Source organism: Chiloscyllium plagiosum, unplaced genomic scaffold (assembly GCF_037043375.1).
Source record: "Chiloscyllium plagiosum isolate Xiang-an unplaced genomic scaffold, Cpla_swu_hap1 HiC_scaffold_28, whole genome shotgun sequence".
NCBI classification, from domain to species: domain Eukaryota; kingdom Metazoa; phylum Chordata; class Chondrichthyes; order Orectolobiformes; family Hemiscylliidae; genus Chiloscyllium; species Chiloscyllium plagiosum.
This window is the reverse complement of record NW_028270166.1, coordinates 48904646-48926149: the sequence shown is the minus strand read 5'-3', so window position 1 is coordinate 48926149 and position 21504 is coordinate 48904646. Positions and strand designations below refer to the sequence as shown.

At 41.8% G+C, this 21504-nt stretch overlaps 1 protein-coding gene across 1 annotated transcript in view; it reads left to right on the top strand.

The window, feature by feature from the left end:
- The window catches only part of tmem38a (transmembrane protein 38A), a 55710-nt gene extending 36638 nt beyond the window's left edge, over nt 1-19072 (top strand). The window contains exons 2-6 of the mRNA XM_043720802.2: nt 889-1045; nt 14362-14546; nt 15430-15517; nt 16067-16184; nt 17833-19072. Coding sequence (XP_043576737.1) covers nt 889-1045; nt 14362-14546; nt 15430-15517; nt 16067-16184; nt 17833-18063 — 779 coding nt within the window. The 3' untranslated portion in view covers nt 18064-19072. The remainder of the gene's footprint in view (nt 1-888; nt 1046-14361; nt 14547-15429; nt 15518-16066; nt 16185-17832) is intronic.
- The last annotated feature ends 2432 nt before the right edge of the window (nt 19073-21504 follow it).

Genomic DNA, 21504 nt, shown 5'->3' with positions numbered 1-21504 from the left:
TGGTGTTGCAAGATTCTATGATTCCTGTACTCAAAACAACTCTATTATCTGGGATTAAGAGTTTTGTGCTGATGTAGGATATAGGTGGTGAGAGATACATGGGTAAATTGCAGCTCGAAAACTGAACAAATGTGTTTGGAACTCACTTGTTAATTGGCTGATTGGTGTAGGAGAGGGGTCAAAATGAGAGTGTATTGGTTTGGTGTTTACAGCACCAAACGGCTCTAAACACAAGCTCACCCAGCCCTCTTCGAAATTTCAATCTCAGTTATGATTTTAGACCCTGAAAGAAAGGCACAGGCAATTGGCATTCATACCTGATAGCCATTATCTGTCTGCCCATGATAGAACCTTTGTCTCTGAGTCACACTTCTTTCTGAGTCAGTTCATATCCCGTTCCAAAGTCTTGAACACAAAATCTTGGTTGGCAATCCCAGTTTAGTCTTTCAGTGCCTTTTCAGGTGGACCTAAAGAAGCCCAGGGCACTATTTTGAATAATAGCATGGGAGGTCTCTCTGATGTCTACATCAATCCCTAACTCATCTTGTCATTAACAGGATCACATTGATGTCTATGACTGCATGATGAAAGAAATTCACTGTATTACAATAATAATTATCTTTTAAAAGTACTTAATTGGTTGAAAAACACTTTGGAAATGCCCTGAGCTCATGAAGGATATTACACAAATGCAAGTCTTTCTTAACTCTTGCACCATCAATTTCAGGTGACATGGAAAGAAGAGAGGACCAAATTTTCAGTTATTTTTACAAACAGTATGTGAGCATGATGGACATTAAGGGGAGGAAAGGTTTCTCACCTTCAGTGACAATTGTAAAAGCCTAAATGACTAGTAAAAATGGCTAATTAGCTTCTTTATTTTTCCAGGATCAGTGGAAGTGTCCCGTCGTAATCCAATTGCCTCATGGATGTGTGCAATGCTTTATTGCTTTGCCAGTTATATAATGGCTGATATACTGCTTGGAGAATCACCCCTCCATTATTTTAACAACACCTCTCACATCTTGCTGGCAACTGCTGTTTGGTGAGTAAACACAGATTTTGTCATTCACTTTGTCAAATTCACTTTTTTGCTGCAGGTGTGATAATCAGGTTGGTTGGCAGATGAGAACATGAGGGTGTAAAATATATTGAGGAATAAATATTGAGAAGAACCATAGGATTAGTTTACAAGTTAAAACACAGTGGTTATCCAGATTGTACTAAGAGTTGCATGCCGAGGGAAACATAAATTTAAAAGGGTAATTTTAGTGAGATTTATAAAATTATTGGAATTAAAATGTTTTTGCATAGACCAACTGAAAAGACTAGGGAGAATGGGGGTCACTTTTACTGACAGCATAAGGACAGAAATTTACAAAACAGGTTGTTGGTTTGTTTGGGGAATGCTGGTTCATTGAATTTCTTGAAACAAATTTTTTTTAAACATTCGCATCCAGAAAGTTAGGAGGTATGGGATACAGGGAATTTTGGCTGTCTGCATACAGAATCGGCTGGTCGAAAAAAGACAGCAACTGGTAGTGGGTGGAATGTATTTCGCCTAGAGGTTGGTGAACAGTGGTGTCCTGCAGAGGTCTGTTCTTGGGCCTCTGCTCTTTGTAGTTTTTATAAATGACTTGGATGAAGAAGTGGAAGGAGGTGGGGGGGGAGCACCAGTAAGTTTGCCGATGACACAAAGATCGGTGATTTTGTAGATAGTGTCAAGGGCAGTTGCAAGCTATAACATGACATTGACAGGATGCAGAGCTGGGCTGAGATGTGGCAGATGCAGTTCAACCTGGATAAATACAAAGTGATTCATTTTGGAAGGTAAGTACAGGGCTAATGACAGGATTCTTGGCAGTATGGAGGAACAGTGGGAAAAGCACAGCCGATCAGAAAGCATCCAAGGAGCAGGAGAGTCGATGTTTCGGGCTTAGGCTGTTCACCAGGAATGAGGGGTGGCCTAAGGGGGGATAACAAATAAATGGGAGGAGGGTGGGGCTGGGGGTAAGGTAGCTGGGAATGTGATGGGAAGATGAAGGTGGGGGTGAAGGTGATAGGTCGAAGAGGAGGGTGGAGCGGATAGGTGGGCAGGAAGATGGACAGGTAGGACAGTTCAAGAGGGTGGTGCGAAGGTTGGGTCTTTCTGGAACGCAGATAGGGGAGGGAGGGGAATATATCCTTGGTGGCGGGATTTGTTTGTATGTGGCAGAAACAGCAGATGAAAATGCATCTTATCCAGAGATTGGTGGGGTGGATGGTGAGGACCGGGGTGGGGTTCTGTCCTTGTTGCGATTGGAGTGGTGCGGTTCAAGGGTGGTGATGCAGGAAGTGGAGGAGATGTGCTGGAGGGCATTGTCGACCATTTGGGAGGGGGAATTGCGGTCTTTGAAAAGGAAGCCATCTGGGATGTTCTGTGGCGGAATTAGTCCTCCTGGTAGCAGATGTGGTGGAGGCTGAGGAATTGGGAATAAGGGATAGCATTTTTTACAGGTGGCAGGGTGGGAGGAGGTGTAGTCCAGGTAGCTGTGGGAGTGAGTGCATTTGAATTAGATGTCTGTGTTGAGTCAGTCGCCGGAAATAGAGATGGCGAGGTCCAGGAAGGTGAGAGAGGTGTCCAAGATGGTCCAGGTGAATTTGAGGTCAGGATGGAAGATGTCCGTGAAGTTAACAAATTGTTCAATCTCCGCTTAGGAGCACGAGGAGGCATTGGTACTGTCATCGATGTAGCGGAGGAAAAGATGGGGAATGGTGCCGGTATAGCTATGGAAGATGGACTGTTTCATGTACCCGACAAAGGGGCAGGCATAGCTGGGACCCATCCAGGTGCCCATTGCTACCTCTTTGGTCCGGAAGAAGTGGGAGGATTTAAAGGAGAAACTGTTGAGGGTGAGGACTAGTTCAGCCAATTGAATGAGTGTGTCAGTGGAAAGGTACTGGTTGTGTTGGTGGGAGGGCTTAGAGGCCTTCGTCATGACAGATGGATGTATACCGGGACTGGATGTCCATGGTGAAGATGAGGTTTTGGGGGCCGTGAAAATGAAAGTCATGGAGGAGGTGGAGGGTGTGGGTGAAGTCCCAAATGTATGTGGGGAGATCCTGGACCAAAGGGTACAGGACAGTATCAAGGTATGCAGAGATAAGTTTGCTGGGGCAGGAGCAGGTTGAGATGCTGGGTCGACTGGGCAGTCAGGTTTGAGAATTTTGGGTAAGAGGCAGAACTGGGCGGTGCAGAGTTCCCGAACTGAGGTTGGAGGTTGTTGGTGGGAGATCCCCTGAAGTGATGAAATTGTGGATGGTCTGGGAGATAATGGTTTGGTGATGAGAGGTGCGGTTGTGGTCGACTTGGCACCTGGCTTCAGCGGTGTAGAGGTCGGTGGGCCAAACTACTACTGTGCTCCCTTTGTCTAATGGTTTGATGATGAGGTTGGGGTTGGAGCAGAGGGAATGGAAGGCTGCACGTGGCAAGGGTGAGAAGTTGGAGTAGGTGAGAGGGGTGGACAGGTTGGGGCAGTCAATGTCATGGCAGCAGTTGGAAATGAAGAGATCGAGGGCAGGTAACAGACCAGCACAGGGTGTCCAGGTGGATGGGTTGTGGTGGAGGCGGGAGAAGGGGTCCTTGGAGGGAGAGTGGGTGTCTTGATGGAAAAAGTAAGCACAGAGACAGAGATGGTGGAAGAAGAGTTTGATGTCGCAATGCATGTTGAATTCATTGATCTGGGGCATATGGGGATGAAGGTGAGGCCTTTACTGAGGACGGTCTGGGGGAAGATGGTAAAAACACAGCAGTGCTGGAAGCTAGGACCTGGTGTGGGGCTGGAATTGGGAGTGGGGGTGGAGACTGTCTCTGGAGTGGGTGTGGTTATGGAATCGGGGGTGTCATAATCAATGGAAATGACAATGGAAGGTCACCATGGGGTTAGAGGGGTGGGTGGGAAGGTCTGGTGGAAGAGGTGCCTTTTGTGGCATCCGAAGGGGTGGAAGTGACGTAACATGTGACATTTGCGATGTCGTCAGCAGTGTTTAGTGAGTGACGTTGTTGGGGGTGGAAGTGGCTGAGGCAACTCTTACCCAAGTTGATAGGGTTGTTCAGAAAGCAGATGGTGTTCTGACTTTCATTAACAAGGGGGTTGAGTTTAAGAGCCATAAGGTTTTGCTGCAGCTCTAAAAACCTCTGGTTACCCCGTACTTGGAATATTTGTCCAGTTCTGATTGCATCCTTATAGGAAGGATGTAGGTGCTTTAGAGAGGGTGCAGAGGAGATTTATCAGGATGCAGCCTGGTTTGGAGGGCATGTCTTATGAAGAGAGGTTGAGTGAACTTAGGCTTTTCACACTGGAGAGAAGCAGGAAGACAGGTGATTTGACAGAGGTGTACAAGGTAATGAGAGATGTAGATCGAGTAGATAGCCAGAAACATTTTCCCAAGGGCAGAAATGGTTGTCACGAGGTGCCATGATTTTAAGGTGATTGGAGGATGGTGTAAGGGAGATGTCAAGGGTAGATTCTTTACACAGAGAGTGGTGGGCGAGTGGAATGCACTTCCAGCGGTGGTAGCAGAGTCAGAGACATTAGGGACATTTAAGGGACTGCTGGACAAGCACATGGACAGCAATAAATTGAGGGCTATGTAGGGTGGTTGATTTTAGACTAAAATAAATGCTTGGCACAACATCGTGGGCTGAAGGGCCTGTACTGTGCTGTACTGTTCTATGCTCTAAAAGCTGGGCATGTTTTTAGCTTGAATGAAGATCACCTGGTACAAGCATAGGTACCCTGTAATATTAATCAGGGCCAGAGTACTCTCGCTGACTAGTTTTGAGTTGAAAAATAATTTTCCAGAGTCTTTTTTCCATTTCTAATTGGCTTCATTTTAATTTTTTATCAGTTGTTACTTTTATATGGTTGAGGATGAACTGGGATGTGTATATGTGCTGAAATGCAAGGTACCACAACTGTATAGGTCAAGCTGAATCATTTGTAATTTTTTTGTACTCTAATCATAGAGTCAGAGAGATGTACAGCAGGGAAACAGACCCTTCGGTCCAACTCGTCCATGCCGACCAGATATCCCAACCCAATCTAGTCCCACCTGCCCCTCAAGATTTTATAAACCTCTATAATAAGGTCACCCCTCAGCCTCTGATGCTCCAGGGAAAACAGCCCTAGCCTATTCAACCTCTCCCTATAGCTCAAATCCTCCAACCCTGGCAATTACCTTGTAAATCTTTTCTGAACCCTTTCAAGTTTCACAACATCTGTCGGATAGGAAGCAGACCAGAATTGCATGCAATATTCAAAAAGTGGCCTAACCAATGTCCTGTACAGCTGCAACATTATCTCTTCACAGAAAGAAGAATAGAAATAATAGGCAATTATGATGTAAATGAGTTAAAATAGTTTATTGTTTTGGCAAATGAAAGAATTCACGCCTATTGTAGTGAAGAGTTGTTGGTCCTACATGCTTGGCAACTAAACTACAATTTATTTCTATTGTGCCTTAAACATAATGAAACATCAACAATTGCCAACAAGGTGCACAGCATTCCATCACAAAGTGTGACACTAACTACATTAGGAAATGTTAGGTCAAATGACCAAATGCTTTAAGGAATCAGCCATGGTTGAACGATGGAGCAGACTCGATGCCAAATGGCCTAATTCTGCTTCTGTATCTTATGCAAATGTCTTAATGGAGGAAGTGAAGTTGAGAGCCAGAGAGGTGGATGACGTATTCCAAACCTTTGGGACTAGGCAACTGAAAGAACAGTTACTGATAGTGAAGCAAATGGCAAGTAAAACACAGGAACGAACATAGTCAAAAAGAGGGTTTTAAAACTGGTGCATTGCTCTCAATTTTTTAAAATGAGAATACTGTGGAGCAGTAGATCTGACAAAAAGCTGGAAGTTGGAAATGAGTGCTTATGTCAGGGGAGATTGATATGAGGAATTAATAAAGAAACTAGATAATTTGAGAAAGTGAGGAGGAGTGATATAGGAGGAGGTCTATTTTTATGTAGTAAAATTCTAAATTATTCAATTAAAAAAAGGGGGAACTATATATATTTTCATTTTTGCATAATTACAAGTTAGGTCAATGTTTCAAAAGAAGCTGATCACAGCCATTACTCTACAGAATCCAAAGAGTATGGAGACAGGCCCAATTAGCCCACACCGACCCTCTGAAAAGTAACCCACCCAGACCCATTCCTCTACCCTATTACCCTGTATTTTACCCCGAACTAATATACATCCCTGAACACTATGGACAATTTAGCGTGGCCAATTTACCTGACCTGTACATCCTTGGATTGTGGGATGAAACTGGAGGACCCCCATTTGGACACAAGGAGTACGTACAAACTCCACAGACAGTTGCCCAAGGCTGGAATCAAACCTGGGTCCCTGGCACTGTCAGGTAGCAGTGCTAACCACTGTGCCACCTATATGTTCACCTTTGTCAAATAATTCAATTTAACAATGATATCAAGCCTCGACTTACCAACTGTTTCATTGATTAACCTTCAGAGAAATTGGAGAAGCACATGTGCAAAAGACAGAGATGTGTGTTTTCGGTGACAAGGAGGTACTATTGTTACTCTCTACCACCCATGGTTACACCATTGTGCAAGTAAATGCAGTTGTTAATATGGAAAGTAGTTGAGCAGATATGAGGTTAATTGATTAAACTGACTGAGTAGGTGTAAAGGGCAAATAGGTACAGTCTTGTTGTTTAATGTTAGTGTCGCTACCTCTAAGTTAGAAGATCTGGGTTCAAGTCATAAATGTCCCAGAGGTGCGTTGAAACATAACTGAACAGCTTAATTAAAGTGACCATAAAGGGGAAATAAGTGGGACTGTATGGGGAAGAAGCTGTAAGGCTGAATCATTAATAAATTCAATTGACAAAGAAAGATGTCTTGGTTTCTGTCTGACTTGGTTGCAGATTGACATTGGGAGCAGCCTAAAAGTGAAGATTGAAAACTAAAAGTTCTTTGCAGGCAGAAGATTTTAATTTGAGTTATTTTAGCAAAGAGTATTGAAACCAGTGCAAAGTGTTATGATTTCCCAGTGACATTCTGTAAAGCTGATCCTTACAATCCATGGACAAATGAACTAGATATATGTACATAGGTTAAGCCTACACTAAGAGAAAAAGGAAGGTAATTACCTCTTCTACCACTTCTTACTAAAAACATAATCAGGTGTAAAGTATTTTCAGAACTAGAGTCCCAATCATTTTTAGAAAGAAACACTATCTTGGAAAAGATATCAGAAATGCTTAAAAAAATCCTTGAAGCATGTTCACTACAAGCTCAATTGGGATATTTAACAGCATCATAAAGAATGGGGGAATCGATTGGAGTGGCAAAAAGAAACCATTCAGATACAGGCTGAAAGCATCAACACAAAAAGCGAATCTAAACAAAAATAGAGGATAAAAATGCTGACAAAACCAATAGATGTAGCATTGACACATTTTAGTGACTACAGATTAATCAGAAGTTTATAAAGGATGCCAATCAAATAGAGTTGGAGAGCTGGAAAGAACTTAGCATACACTATGGTACCAAATAGGGGATCACAGCCTTTTCATAAAGATAGGTATGGACAGAATATTGTTTCAACTAAAAACTTGGTAATCAGATACCAATGTCAATTCCCCGAACACAGAAAAATTGATCTTGAAGATCTTCGTTCTTTTACTAACATACTCATGGGAATGTCAGTCACTTTATTTAAAAGTTGCCCTTTTGCAAGATGACAAGTTTCAAAGGGAAGCATTTTTGAAACCACCTAAAGAAGCAGGTGGCGTAGAAGGGAAAGTATGGAACTATGAAAGTAAATGTGCTTATGGGTTGAATGTTGAGTGAGGGTATGGTATTTCTCCGTTATATCTGTATTATTGAAAGTGGGTTGCAGTCAGCTTAAAGAAGACCTAGTAATGTACGACTGGTATTACAAAGAGAAACTAACAGACATCTTCATGATACATGTTGATGATTATCTGCAGGGAGTTTCTATGGAATTCAAATACTGCATGATTTGGAGATGCTGGTGTTGGAAGTAGTGCATGTTAGATAAAAGAGAATTTAAGATTGGAAGTCAGGTTTCTGAGTCCTTTAAATATATAGGGTTTAGAAACTAAGTTGGATACATCACAAGTGACTTTGGATTCACAGTCTTACTTGGAAATGGTTAATTGCATCCCAATAAATTTGGCCAAATCCCTACAGAAAGATGATTTTTTTCAGTCTGGGAAGTAACAGACCAGTTAAGAAGTTTGATTAGCCAACAACAAGGGAGCATAATTTTAAGGGCGGCATCGTAGCTCAGTGGTTACCACTGTTACCTCACAGCACCAGGAACCTGGGTTCCATTCCTGTTTCGGGTGACTGTGTGCGTGGAGTCTACACATTCTCCACATGTCTGCGTGAGTTTGTTCCGGTTTCCTCCCACATTCCAAATGATGTGCAGGTTAGGTGAATTGGCTATGTTTGGTGCATTCGTCAGGGATAAATGTAGGGAAATGAGTCTGGGTGGGTTACTCTTCAGAAGGTCATAGAATCATAGAGTGTGGATTTGATGGGCCGAAGGGCCTGCTTCCACACTGTAGGAAATTTAATGTGAAAGGCCAGACTTTAAATGGGATTTGAGGAAAAACTTTTTCACTCAGAGGGTGGTGGGTATTTGGAATACACTGCCTGGGAGAATGGGAAATTTTAAAAGGTTACATTACAGAGACTTGGTTGAGAAGGAAACAGGACTAGCTGCTCAATGTTCCAGGCTTTCATTGTTTTAGACAAGATAGAGAGGAAGATAAAAGAAGTGGAGGAGTTGCATTACTAATCAGGAGAATGCTCCATCTGCATTCAGAGAGGATACACTGGAGGGCTCATCCACTGAGTCAATATGGGTAGAGTTCAAAAATAAGATGGGTGCAGTCACTCTAATTGGATTACATTATAGGCCGCCCAACAGCCAATGAGACATTGAGGAATAAACACGTAGGCAGATTATGGAAGATGTAATAACAACATGGTTGTCATAGTGCATGGCTTTAACATACCCAATATTGACTGGGACTTCCTGAGTGCAAGAGGCTTAGATGGGGTGGAATTTGTTAAGTGTTAGCAAGGTTAGATCTCACGGAATACATGAAGACCTAGCCATTTGGATGCAGAACTGGCTCAAAGGTAGAAGACAGAGGGTGGTGGTGGAGGGTTGTTTTTCAGACTGGAGGCCTGTGACCAGTGGAATGCCACAAGGATCGTGCTGGGTCCACTACTTTTCATCATTTATATAAATGATTTGGGTGTGAGCATAAGAGGTATAGTTAGTAAATTTGCAGATGACACCAAAATTGGAGGTGTAGTGGACAGCGAAGAAGGTTACCTCAGATTACCATAGGATCTTGACCAGATGGGCCAATGGGCTGAGAAGTGGCAGATGGAGTTTAATTCATTTAAATGCGAGGTGGTGCATTTTGGGAAAACAAAACTTAGCAAGACTTATACACTTAATGGTAAGGTCCGAGGGAGTGTTGCTGAACAAAGAGACTTTGGAGTGCAGGTTCATATTTCCTTGAAAGTTGAGTCGCAGGTAGATAAGATAGTGAAGAAGACGCTTGATATGCTTTCCTTTATTCGTCGGAATATTGAGTATAGGAGTTGGGAGGTCATGTTGTGGCTGTACAGGACACTGGTTAGACCACTATTGAAATATTGCAAGCAATTCTGGTCTCCTTCCTATTGGAAGGATGTTGTGAAACTTGAAAGGGATCAGAAAAGATTTACAAAGATGTTGCTAGGGTTGGAGGATTTGGGAGGAGGGAGAGGCAGAACAGGCTGGGGCAGTTTTCCCCTGGAGCATCAGAGGCTGAGGGGTGACCTTATAGAAGTTTACAAAATTATGAGGGGCATAGATAGGATAAATAAACAAGGTTTTTTCCCTGGGTGAGGGAGTCCAGAACTAGAGGGCATAGGTTTAGGTTGAAAGGGGAAAGATATAAAAGAGACCTAAGGAGCAACTTTTTTCACGCAGAGGGTGCTACGTGTATGGAATGAGCTGCCAGAGGAAGTGTTGGAGGCTGGTACAATTGCAACAATGAAGAGGCATTTGGATGGGTATATGAATAGGAAGGGTTTTTTAGCGATATTGGCAGGGTGCTGACAGGTGGGACTAGATTGGGTTGGGATATCTGGTTGGCATGGATGAGTTGGACCGAAGGGTCTGTTTCCGTGCTGTACATCTTTATGACTCTAAGTGCATCCAAGAGGGTTTCTTGAAACAGTATGTTGGATCATCCAACTTGAGGAGGGGTAATACTGGATCTTTTACTGCAGAATGAGCCTGGCCAGGTGACTGACCTTCCAATGCGAGAGCATTTTGGAAACAGGGATCGCAACTGCTTCGGTCTTAAGCAGCTATGAATAAGGAGAGGTCAGGACCATGGGTAAGGTACTAAATTAGCAGAGGGCCAATTACATCAATATTAGGCAGGAATTAGGGAGTATTAATTGGGCCTCCCTGTCTCCATCTCTGGCGACCAACTCAACATGAGTGCTATTTCAAATTCACCGACTCCCTGTAAAAACGTGATCCCTTTCTCCCAATAAATCCACCTCTGCCATATCTGCTCCCAGAATGAGCAATTCCACTCCAGGACATCCCAGATGGCCTCCTGTTTCAAGGACTGCAATTTCCCCTACCACGTGATCAACAGTGCCCTCAAACGCATCTCCTCCACTTCCCATACCTCTGTCCTTGAACACCACCCTTCCAACTGCAACAAGGATAGAACCCCCCCCAGTCCTCACCTTCCACCCCATCAATCTCCAGATACAGTGCATTATCCTCTGCCATCTCTTCCTATAATCAGACCTTACCACCAGAGATATATTTCTCTCCCCACCCCTAACTACATTCTGCAGAGACCATTCTCTCTGTGACTCCCTCATTAGGTCCATGATCCCCACCAACCCACCCTGCATCTTCCCTAGCCCCCGCAAGAAGTGTAAAACCTGCACCCACACCTCCCACTTCACCTCTGTCCAAAGCGCCAAAGGATCTTTTCACATCCAGCAGAGACTTTCCTCCATATCCAAACACCTCATCTACTGTGTCTGTTGCTCTCAATGTGGTCTCCTGTACATCAGGGAGACAGGACGCCAACTCATGGAACATTTCAGGGAATATTTCTGGGACACATGCACCAAACAACCCCACTGCCCTGTGGCCGAACAGTTCAACTCCCCCGCCCACCACCAAATCCAAGCCACCCGTTGACTGGAGGAAGAATGCCTCATCTATTGCCTTGGGACCCTTCAACCATATAGCATCAATATCAACTTCATTAGGTTTCAAATCTCCCCTTCTGCCACCTCATCCCAGATCCAACCCTCCATATTGGCACCATCCTCTTGACCTGTCCTACCTGTCCATCCTCCTTCCCACCTATCCGCTCCACCCATCTATCACAATCATCCCTCTACCTGCATCCATCTATCACCTTCCCAGCTACCTTCCCCCTCCCCCCTCCTATTTATCTCTGAGCTCCCTTCTGCACTGCCCCACCCACATTCCTGATGAAGGGCTTGTGTCCAAAATGTTGACTGCCCTGCTCCTCAGCTGCTGACTGACCTGCTGTGCTCTGATCCCCCGCATCTGCAGTCCTCACTTTTTCCTAAGAGCTGTTATCAGACAAGTCGACATTTGACATGTGTTTAAAGACCTGCTGATGAGAATTCAGGCCCAGTAAGGAGGAAGGATAAGGATGGCAAGGTAAGAGATCCCTAGATAATGAGGAAGGTTGTGAATTTAGTCAAAGGAGAGAAGAAGCATTTGTAAGGTTTCGGAAGCTAAAATTGGACAGGGCCCATTAGGAATGTAAATAAAGCAGGGAAGAACTCAGGCAGGGAATCAGGAGAGCAAGAAGGAGTCATGAAATGATCTTGGCAAGTAGGGTGAAAGAGAATCCCAAGATATTATATACTTAAATCAAAAATTAGAGGATAACCTGGGAGAAGTGAGGACCAGACAGCATCCGAGGAGCAGGAGTTTCAACATTTCGGGCAAAAGCCCTTCATCATGTTCAAAAAGGGACACTGCGACAAGCCAGGAATGATAGAACAATGAGTCTCACATTGTTGGTTGAGAAACTATTGGAGAGAATTCTTCGGGATAGGATTTAGATGCATTTGGAAAAGCTTGGCCCAATTAGGGAGTCAGCATGGCTTCATTCCTGATGAAGGACTTTTGCCCAAAACGTCGATTCTCCTACTCCTCAGATACTGCCTGACCTGCTGTGCTTTTCAGCGTCATACTCTTGACTCTAATCTCCAGCATCTGCAGTCCTCACTTTTGCCTAGAAGAAAGGACCACTGAAGGACAAAAGAGGGAACTTGTGCTTAGAGGCAGAGGATGTGGGTGAGATCCTAAATGAGTACTTTGCATTATTATTCACCCAGGAGAAGGATATTGAGGATATTGTGTAGATCATGCTAATATGCTACAGCATTTTGAGATCAACAAAGCAGTGTTGGCTCTCTTGAAGAGCATTTAAATGTATAAGTTCCCAAGGCCCAATGGTATGTACCCCAGGTTACTGAAAGAGGCGAGATGAGATTGATGGAGCCTTGACCAAGATCTTTGTATCCTCCTTAGCCACTAGGAGGTCCTGGAGAACCACTGAATATAGTAACTTTGTTCCTCTGTTCAAAAAGGGAATCTGGAACAATCCAGGAAACTATAGAGCAATCAGTTTCACATTGGTAGTTGAGAAACTATTGAATAGGATTTAGATGCATTTGGAAAAGTATGGTCCAATTAGGGACAGTCAGCATGGCTTTGTGCAGGGCAGGTCATGTCTTACTAACGTGATTGAATTTTATGAGGTGAAACATGTGATCAGTGAGGATAGAGCAGCTGATGTTGTCTCCATGGATTTTAGTAAGGCTTTCAACAAGGTAGGCTCATCCAGAAGATTAAGATTACAGTGACTAACAGTGAATTGGCCGTGTGAATTCAGAATTGGCTTGCTCATAAGTCATTAGTTGTCAGATTGTTTCACAAAAGCAATTTTGCAGATCCTCAATTTGGACACCTGGTGATATGAGGCATTACAAGAACATAAAAATCAACTTTGGGCTGCTTTGTGACTAACCATGTAACATTTTGTTTAAAGAAAGAGGGATATTGAAGGTTGATTGTATTATGTGAAATATGAAAAATATCATTACTAATTAGTTGTATAATATATAGAATGAGGATTGTTTGTTTTATTTAAAGAGAAGAGTATCTGATTATAGGAAGTAGTTAAACGGAAATAGCACACAAACAGACTCTTCGGTCCAACTCGTCCATGCCGACCAGATATCCTAACCAAATCTACTCCCATTTGCCAGCACTTGGCCCATATCCCTCTAAATCCTTCCCAATTCATGTACCCATCCAAATGCATTTTAAACGTTTTAATTGTACCAGCCTCCACCATCTCCTCTGGCAGCTCATTTCATACATGTACCATCCTTTGCATGAAAAAGTTGTCCCTTAGGTCCCTTTTAAATCTTTCCCCTCTCACCCAAAACTTATGCTCTCTAGATCTGGGCTCCCCCACCCTAGAGTAAATACCTTGTCTATTTACTCTATCCATGCCCCTCATGATTTTATGAACCTCTGTAAGGTCGCCCCTCAGCCTCCGACGCTCCAGGGAAAACAGCCCCAGTCTTTTCATCCTCTCCCTGAAGCTCAAATCCTCCAACCCTGGCAACATCCTTGTAAATCTTTACTGAATCCTTTCAAGTTTCACAACATCCTTCCAATCACAGGGAGCCCAGAATTAGAATTAACTTATTAAATTGATTGGTAGATATAAAGGGAGACTGGAGTGTAGAAGGGGGTGTACGACTAAGTAGTGAATAAACTCATGGTTTCTGTGTCTCCTATTGGCTTGATTCCCTCACTTTTAACATAGTACATAGTTTTACTGGACCAACGGAACATTATGTGGCGACTTTCTTCAAGGCCTTCACTAACGCTTTTATCATCAAACAATAGGAGAGGTCTGTTAGTGACCTTACCTTTTGTTTTCTACCCTCTTCTATTTTATTGTCTAATTGCTTAATGAATTTCAGAACGCAGCAGACAATTGGCACAGCTGGAACCTGTGCCGACTGTATCAATCTGATATGAGTGAAAAGAAAACTTCAAAGTGAATGACATTATGGACATTAAAATCATATTAAAACCATATATTTGTTTAAACTAACGTGGTTGACATATCAGCTATTAAATAAGATTTAGTTATGAATACTGAGAGTTTGTCATTACTGAAATAAACACTATGATTTCAACTTAGGTACCTCATCTTTTATTGCCCACTGAACCTTTTCTACAAGTGTGTGGCCTTCATGCCTGTGAAGTTGATCCTCACTGCTATGAAAGAGGTGGTGCGGGTCCGCAAAATTAGTATGGGTGTTGTCCATGCACACCATGCCTACCACCACGGATGGATCATAATGGCTTTGGTTGGATGGGCCAAAGGTAAGTTTCTGGTTTAGTGGTGCTGGAAAAGCACAGCAGTTCAGGCAGCATCCGAGGAGCAGTAAAATCGACGTTTCGGGCAAAAGCCCTTCATCAGGAATACAGGCAGAGTGCCTGAAGGATGGAGGGATAAATGAGAGGAGGATGGGGGTAGGGAGAAAGTAGCATAGAGTACAATAGGTGAGTGGGGGAGGGGATGAAGGTGATAGGGATAGGTGGAAAAGAAGATAGGCAGGTAGGACAAGTCATGGGGACAGTGCTGAGCTGGAAGTTTGGAACTGGGTGAGGTGGGGGAAGGGGAAATGAGGAAACTGTTGAAGTCCACATTGATGCCCTGGGGTTGAAGTGTTCCGAGGTGGAAGATAAGGCGTTCTTCCTCCAGGCATCGGGTGGTGAGGGAGCAGCGGTGAAGGAGGCCCAGGACCTCCATGTCCTCGGTTGAGTGGGAGGGGGAGTTGAAATGTTGGGCCAAAGGCGGTGTGCTTGATTGCTGCAGGTGTCCCAGAGATGTTCCCTAAAGGGCTCTGCTAGGAGGCCTAAGTTGTCTTTTGTTGCCTTATGTTTGAGATGTTATATTGGATATTACAGTGCCAAACAATCATTTGTGTTGATCAATCCCCATCCTTCTGACACCTGACTAACGGAAATTGCATGAGAGCCAAACACTGCCCTCTAACTGCGTATTCCTCCAACAACATTCATTTTGTTGAAGTCAAACCCGAAAAAGGGATCGGTATTGGCTTGAAACAAAATGTCCAATTTTATGACATGGCAATTGCAGTCCATATTGAAAGAAACCCAGCTATATTGTCGAAGGCAACAAAATATCCAGACCATGTGGACCATTAGTACATGCTGGTCATTGTTATTTTGTTCCCCACAGGTGCTGGAGTTGCACTGATCTCCAACTTTGAGCAGCTAATTCGTGGAGTCTGGAAGCCAGAAACAAACGAGTTTCTCAACATGTCCTTGTAAGTGAAAATTACAGCACAAAGTAAAAGGGCAGCCTCTTTTTCAACCTGAGCAATTTAGGAAAAGAAAATCAATGTTTGGAATATGGAATGCAAAGTGGTTACCAATTAACTCAAACCTGGTTTGTGCTGCCTTCAAAACAACTTAGCATCTTCTCAGTATTTCTGGGTGGAGGAATTAAAGATGCAGTGTTTGGTTACTGTGACATGTACAAGTTCAGCCCTATTCTTCAGATCCTCGCCATGCCGATGTGGAAAAGCAAGGATTTGGGCGGGCGGGGGGTTAGGTGGAGGGCAAATGATAAGGATTTTGAGCAGAGACAGGGTGCCTCTCCACAAGAAAACAGAAGAGTTATGAACAACATTGCTGCTGACCTGAAACATTTGCAGAATTTGAAGGCAGGCCTTTTCAGTTATAAAAATAGTTCATCCAAAAAATCAGGAAACTGAAAGCACAACAATGGTCACAAAAAATTCAGGAAAACAAAGCTAGAGATATTACACAGCTGGTAAAACAAATTGTAAAGTTTTTATTTTGATTTCTCATAGCCCAACAAAAGCTAGTTTGGTTGGAGCAGTTATCTTCACCCTACAGCAGGCCCGCTGGCTTCCCATATCCAAACACAATGTCGTGTTCCTGTTCACCATCTTCATGGTTGTTACAAAGGTAAGTACGCCTTTTCAATTGATTAAAATAAAACAAGGTTTAAGGAATGTGTTATGTATGCACTGTCTGCGCAAGTGGATGCAAGAGTGCTAATTTACCTTCCAATCTAAAGTTCATGAAAGATTGAAATATTGAAACTCAATACTGATTGTGACTAAAAAGTTCTCATGTTTCTTTCAGTATATTAATACATTGTCCATTAAGACACTTTTGTTTTTATTCACTCATGGAATAAAAGTCACTGACAATGTCAGCCTTCACTTGCTGGTGGTGGACCTTCTTCTTAACTGTTGTGATCCAAGTGGTGTATGTACATGCAGAATGCTGTTAGGTAGAGAAATGCAGGATTTCCAGTTCCAAGCTCATTAACAGTAAAGATTGATGTTTCAGTCAGAGGAAAATTTGCATATGATGGTGTTCCCAGATCCCTGAAGGCTTTGTCCTGTTAGGTAATAGAGGTTGTAGGCATGAAATCCTGTCAAAGGAGCCTTGGTGATTTGATAAAATGCATGTTGTGGATGGAAAACATTGGTGCCACAGATTGCTAGTGAGATTGTATCATATTATGATCAGTATTGGCTAGAGGTTCCTTTCATTATGAGGTTATTAATTAATCCTACATCATTACACAAAAAGCCTGCTCCTTGGTTGGGACTGAACATATTACTCAAAAATAATCCAGAAAATTCCAAGCCAGTGCTGCACTGATTAATTTAATAATGCTACCAAAATAACAATTCATACTATTACTTCTAATGACATTAATTTTGTGATTATTTATTTTGTTGTTTCACTTTAGTGGGCGGCACGGTGGCACAGTGGTTAGCACTGCTGCCTCACAGCGCCAGAGACCCGGGTTCAATACCCGTCTCAGGCGACTGACTGTGTGGAGTTTGCACGTTCTCCCCGTGTCTGCGTGGGTTTCCTCCAGGTGCTCCGGTTTCCTCCCACAGTCCAAAGATGTGCAGGGTCAGGTGAATTGGCCATACTAAATTGCCCGCAGTGTTAGGTAAGGGGTAAATGTAAGGGTATGGGTGGGTTTCGCTTCGGCGGGTCGGTGTGGACTTGTTGGGCCGAAGGGCCTGTTTCCACACTGTAAGTAATCTAATCTAATCTAAAAAAAAAAAAATTTATAAAACAAGTTCAGTCAATAAATATGAAAAAAAACAATCCAGAGGGACAAATAAACAGATTTTCGCCATTTAGTACAGACGACACTAAGAGGGAACAATAAGGGCTGTTGATAAGAGCAGAAAGTTGAAAAAAAAGACATAAACAAATTCTAGATCAGATGGAGTTTAAAATGGGCAAGTAAGCTCAATAGGTCAGATCTAACAAAAACAAATCTGGCCTGGTTAACGGACCATAATCTGAACCATTTTAGAATGAAATCAAGGAAATCATTTTCCCACAAAGGTTAGTGGAAATCTGGACCTTTGTTCAAAGACACTGTCAATGCTGATCATTCACTAGATTTTTCTTAGTTAAACAGAGTTCAGGTTCGGCTCAACCAAGGTCTAATTGAACAATGGAACATGTCTTACTGCCTAACTCCTGTTCTGAACTTGTAAATAATGTCAGAAAATTAATGAATGTGACAAGTAAATGGATATCACTAGTTACTGAATTTTTACATCTACCATTCTAGGTATTCATGACAGCAACACACTCCCATGGGTCACCTTTCGCTCCAATTGAAGCCTTCATTTGCCCCATTATATTTGGGAATGCCTGTGGTATCTATGATGATCATGATCGTGTCTGCTCTCGCGACAATGTACAGAGCTGTACCCCTTCCAATCTGTCTCCATACTCAGCCAAGACAAAGGAGGAACTTAATGAAGGGACAAGGAAGAAGAAATGCAAAAAGACTGAATAAGTGATATGACTCCCATCACAGTTATCAAAGCGTGCAGGAAGTGCAATTTCTGGTACTTAACGTGATCTGGAAACTGTACTATGAGGAAATCGACATAATTGTACTCATACAGTCTACTAGGGTTTGCATTTGAGCTTGTCTGTCTCATTAAATGGAAAGAAAAATGTGAACAAACAGTAGTTAGCCTATCCTTCGCAGGGACATATTTCCTCAGCAAGTTCCTTCTCGAAAAAGCAGACAGCATTAGTAATAGTAATGATTTATCAAGGTCTTTGAACAACCAGGTATAGAATGTGAAGAAAATGATAATAATCGTTTTCCTTTCTAAAATTGTTGGGATGTACTGTTGGAACTATGTAAGAGGAAATGCTTTATTCACGTCAAACCAATACTGTACTAGATCAGAGAGAATTTCATTTTGTCATTGTTTGTAAAAGCATACATAAATTCTAAATTCCAGCATTATTATATCAGACTTTGGACTAGACAGCCAAAAGTCAAAGTGGAGGTGCTATAAATACCAACTAGTGGTGAAGTGAAATGACCTCTGCTGATAATTAGAGCACCTGCGTTGTCCTCATTCTGAATTTGTAGCAGAAATGCAGACACTATCTCCAGTATGGACAGTGGGGCTGTAATAAGCAAATGAAATAGGTCAAAGTCTCCATTAAATAGACAGTGGAATACCATATGTATCGTTAACTCTTAGTTCACTAACATCTATAGTATAAAATGCAGTAGCTGTATTTGTACCACAAACATTTGCCAAAAATGCTACTTCAGGAAAATTCAGGTCAAAAGTAGGTCATTGTGCCTTTTTTTAAAAAAAAGAGAACCACATTCTCCTATAATTCTGTATAAACATGCACAAAATAATCATTATCAGGTGAATGTAGAGAGTATTCCATCATTGCCAAAAAAATAAATTGTAAGGAAATGTGTTTTATTTGTGGTCTTCCAAGAAATGAAACTGATGTAACATAATAAAGATTAAGTATAAGACACTTTATGTTTATTGAAATGTCTGAAATTCCCCTTATCTGCCATGTTTTCCACAACTAAATTCACTGGTTATCAAACAATATGCCCAAGTATTCATACCTCTGTCTGTGTTGGAATGTAGATATGTAGGAATTTAAAATTATTGACAGGACCTGATTCTAGGATTCCCACGTCTCATTGGGATTTTTATAGCCCTAGGATAAGGGCACAGGTAGTATGACTTCACTCAGCAATCACCTACACTCCTAAGAATTGTGGAGGTGGCAATTTCAGATGCCCCTCTATTTTCATGGAGTCAAGTCCATTTTGGTAGATGTGGTCGACTGCACCTTAGAGGAGAAATGAACCACAGGAGGACCTCAATCCCAAGTGGGTAAACAAAGAAAAAGCCATTTGCTCATGGAGTTCTTTCCTTGAAAAAGTTTGAAATAAAAAGAAAAATCTACTTTCGGTAGTTAGATATCGTTCGGTAAGCTTTGTTTTCTTTCTTCCTGAGTAGTTAACTATGGCGTTTTGTCTTGCAAAGAAAAGTTGATTATTACATTGACCACCATTGTGCAAGTTTAACATGACAGTGCTTTTTCTAAGAGGAAACTGGAGAAGAATGTATTGGGTAACTCTCCTGTTATGTTTGGACTGAAATTTAAATTTCCAGCGATCATTAGTTTTAAAGATAATGGCTCCACTGTTGAACTTTTAAAAAAAAATTTGAGCCACTATATTTCATTGATTGGCATGCAACATGCTTTGTAATCACAATTTTTGAGGGCTTGTCTTGAGGTTTTCCCAAGGGCTTTTTTTTACATACAGGGGCTATCTTTTCATTCTCACTGACTTATGGATTGGGTGGTATGGTTATGACCTCTATTTGTGAAATTTATGGGCATCCGGACACAACAGAAACAGAATTAGAAGAATTCAAAAAAGTCCTCAATTATCAAACCTACATTAAATTTAAAGGCACAACATCTAAGGAAAGCATAATATTCTGAGACAGTATTTCAATTATCAAAAGACCACAGTTACAAGGGAGTAATTTTTTTTTCAAAATAACACACTTTTTTATACTTAAAAAGCAGTGTGATTGTAGTAGACAAGGTGCAGGAGATTCACCAGGATGCTGCCATAGCGCTTTGGCTATGAAGAAAAGCAGAGCGAGCTTGGTTTGAATTCTTTGGAACAGAGGAAGTTGACTGGGAACTTGATGGAGCTGTATAAGAATTTGAGGAGCATGGACAAGGTGAACAAAAATCAGCTGTTCTCCTTAGTTAAAGGGTCATTAACAAGGGGGTATAATTTTAAGGTGAAAGACAGGATGTTTAGAGGACATTTGAGTGTGGTAGGGGCCTGGAGTGTACAGTCTGGGAAGATAATTGAGGTGTAAAAAAGTTTAAAAGTACTTGGATGAGTACTTGAAGCGTCATAACATTCAAGGCGATGGGCCGAATGCTAGAAAGCAGGATTTACTGTAGCTTCAGCAGTAAAACTTCTATGGGCCTAAGGGCATTTTCTATACAGTATGATTTTATTCTAAATACAGCTTCCATATTGTAGAGGTCTCAGTGAGTGCACTTCCATCACATGCTGGAAAATCTTAACCAGATAACTGCTATCCTTAATATTGCACCATTGCTACCTTTTTTCATTGCATCTCAGATTTAAATGTAATGATTGAAACTGTGATCTTCACAATAGTATCCACTGCACTTTCCTTGTATGGTAGCTTCTGAGCATAAGCAGTCTTAAGCTACAGTTTCTACATTCATTTGCAAGTAATTCATCACTTTAGTGATTTCTGGGTTTTTTTTCTGGAAGCTGAGTGTTCTTTATTAACAGGTTTAAACATCTCTTTTTTGTAACTTCCATGTATCCCCTCTGTTTCACTTATAGTCTCCTTCCCCGTTCCCCTCCTGCCTGCCTGTTATATTTCAAAAGATAACTATAAATATAATTCAAGTCCACATTTTTATGTGAGTTATAGTTAAGTAAGACACACTCCATCATACTCATGCCCCATTGATAACTAGCTCTTCATATTTGTACAACCAATTCAATACCAATTAACCCTTAATTAATCCATTACCTATTCTTTCATTCTATTTGGTTTCAAGCATTCCTTCAGACCATGTTAAGTGGCATAGTAACAGTAACCTTTTTCTTAATCAGTCTAACATAACAAAACAAAATAACATTCCCATTTCTTTCTTTGTCCATTAAAGTTTCAAGCTTCATTTTTCCACTATGTCCTACAGTTTCTTAGAATTTGCTGCTTTCTTTGTAAAATAACCAGAAAGTGGATTGCTGCTATCCACCCGGTTTGATTTGGAGATTATCTTTTCTCCACTATCAGTTTTGAAACTACAATATTGATCCTCAATCTTTTATCACTCTCACATTTCACTGATGTGTCTTATCTCAGAGTGCCATATCATCAATACT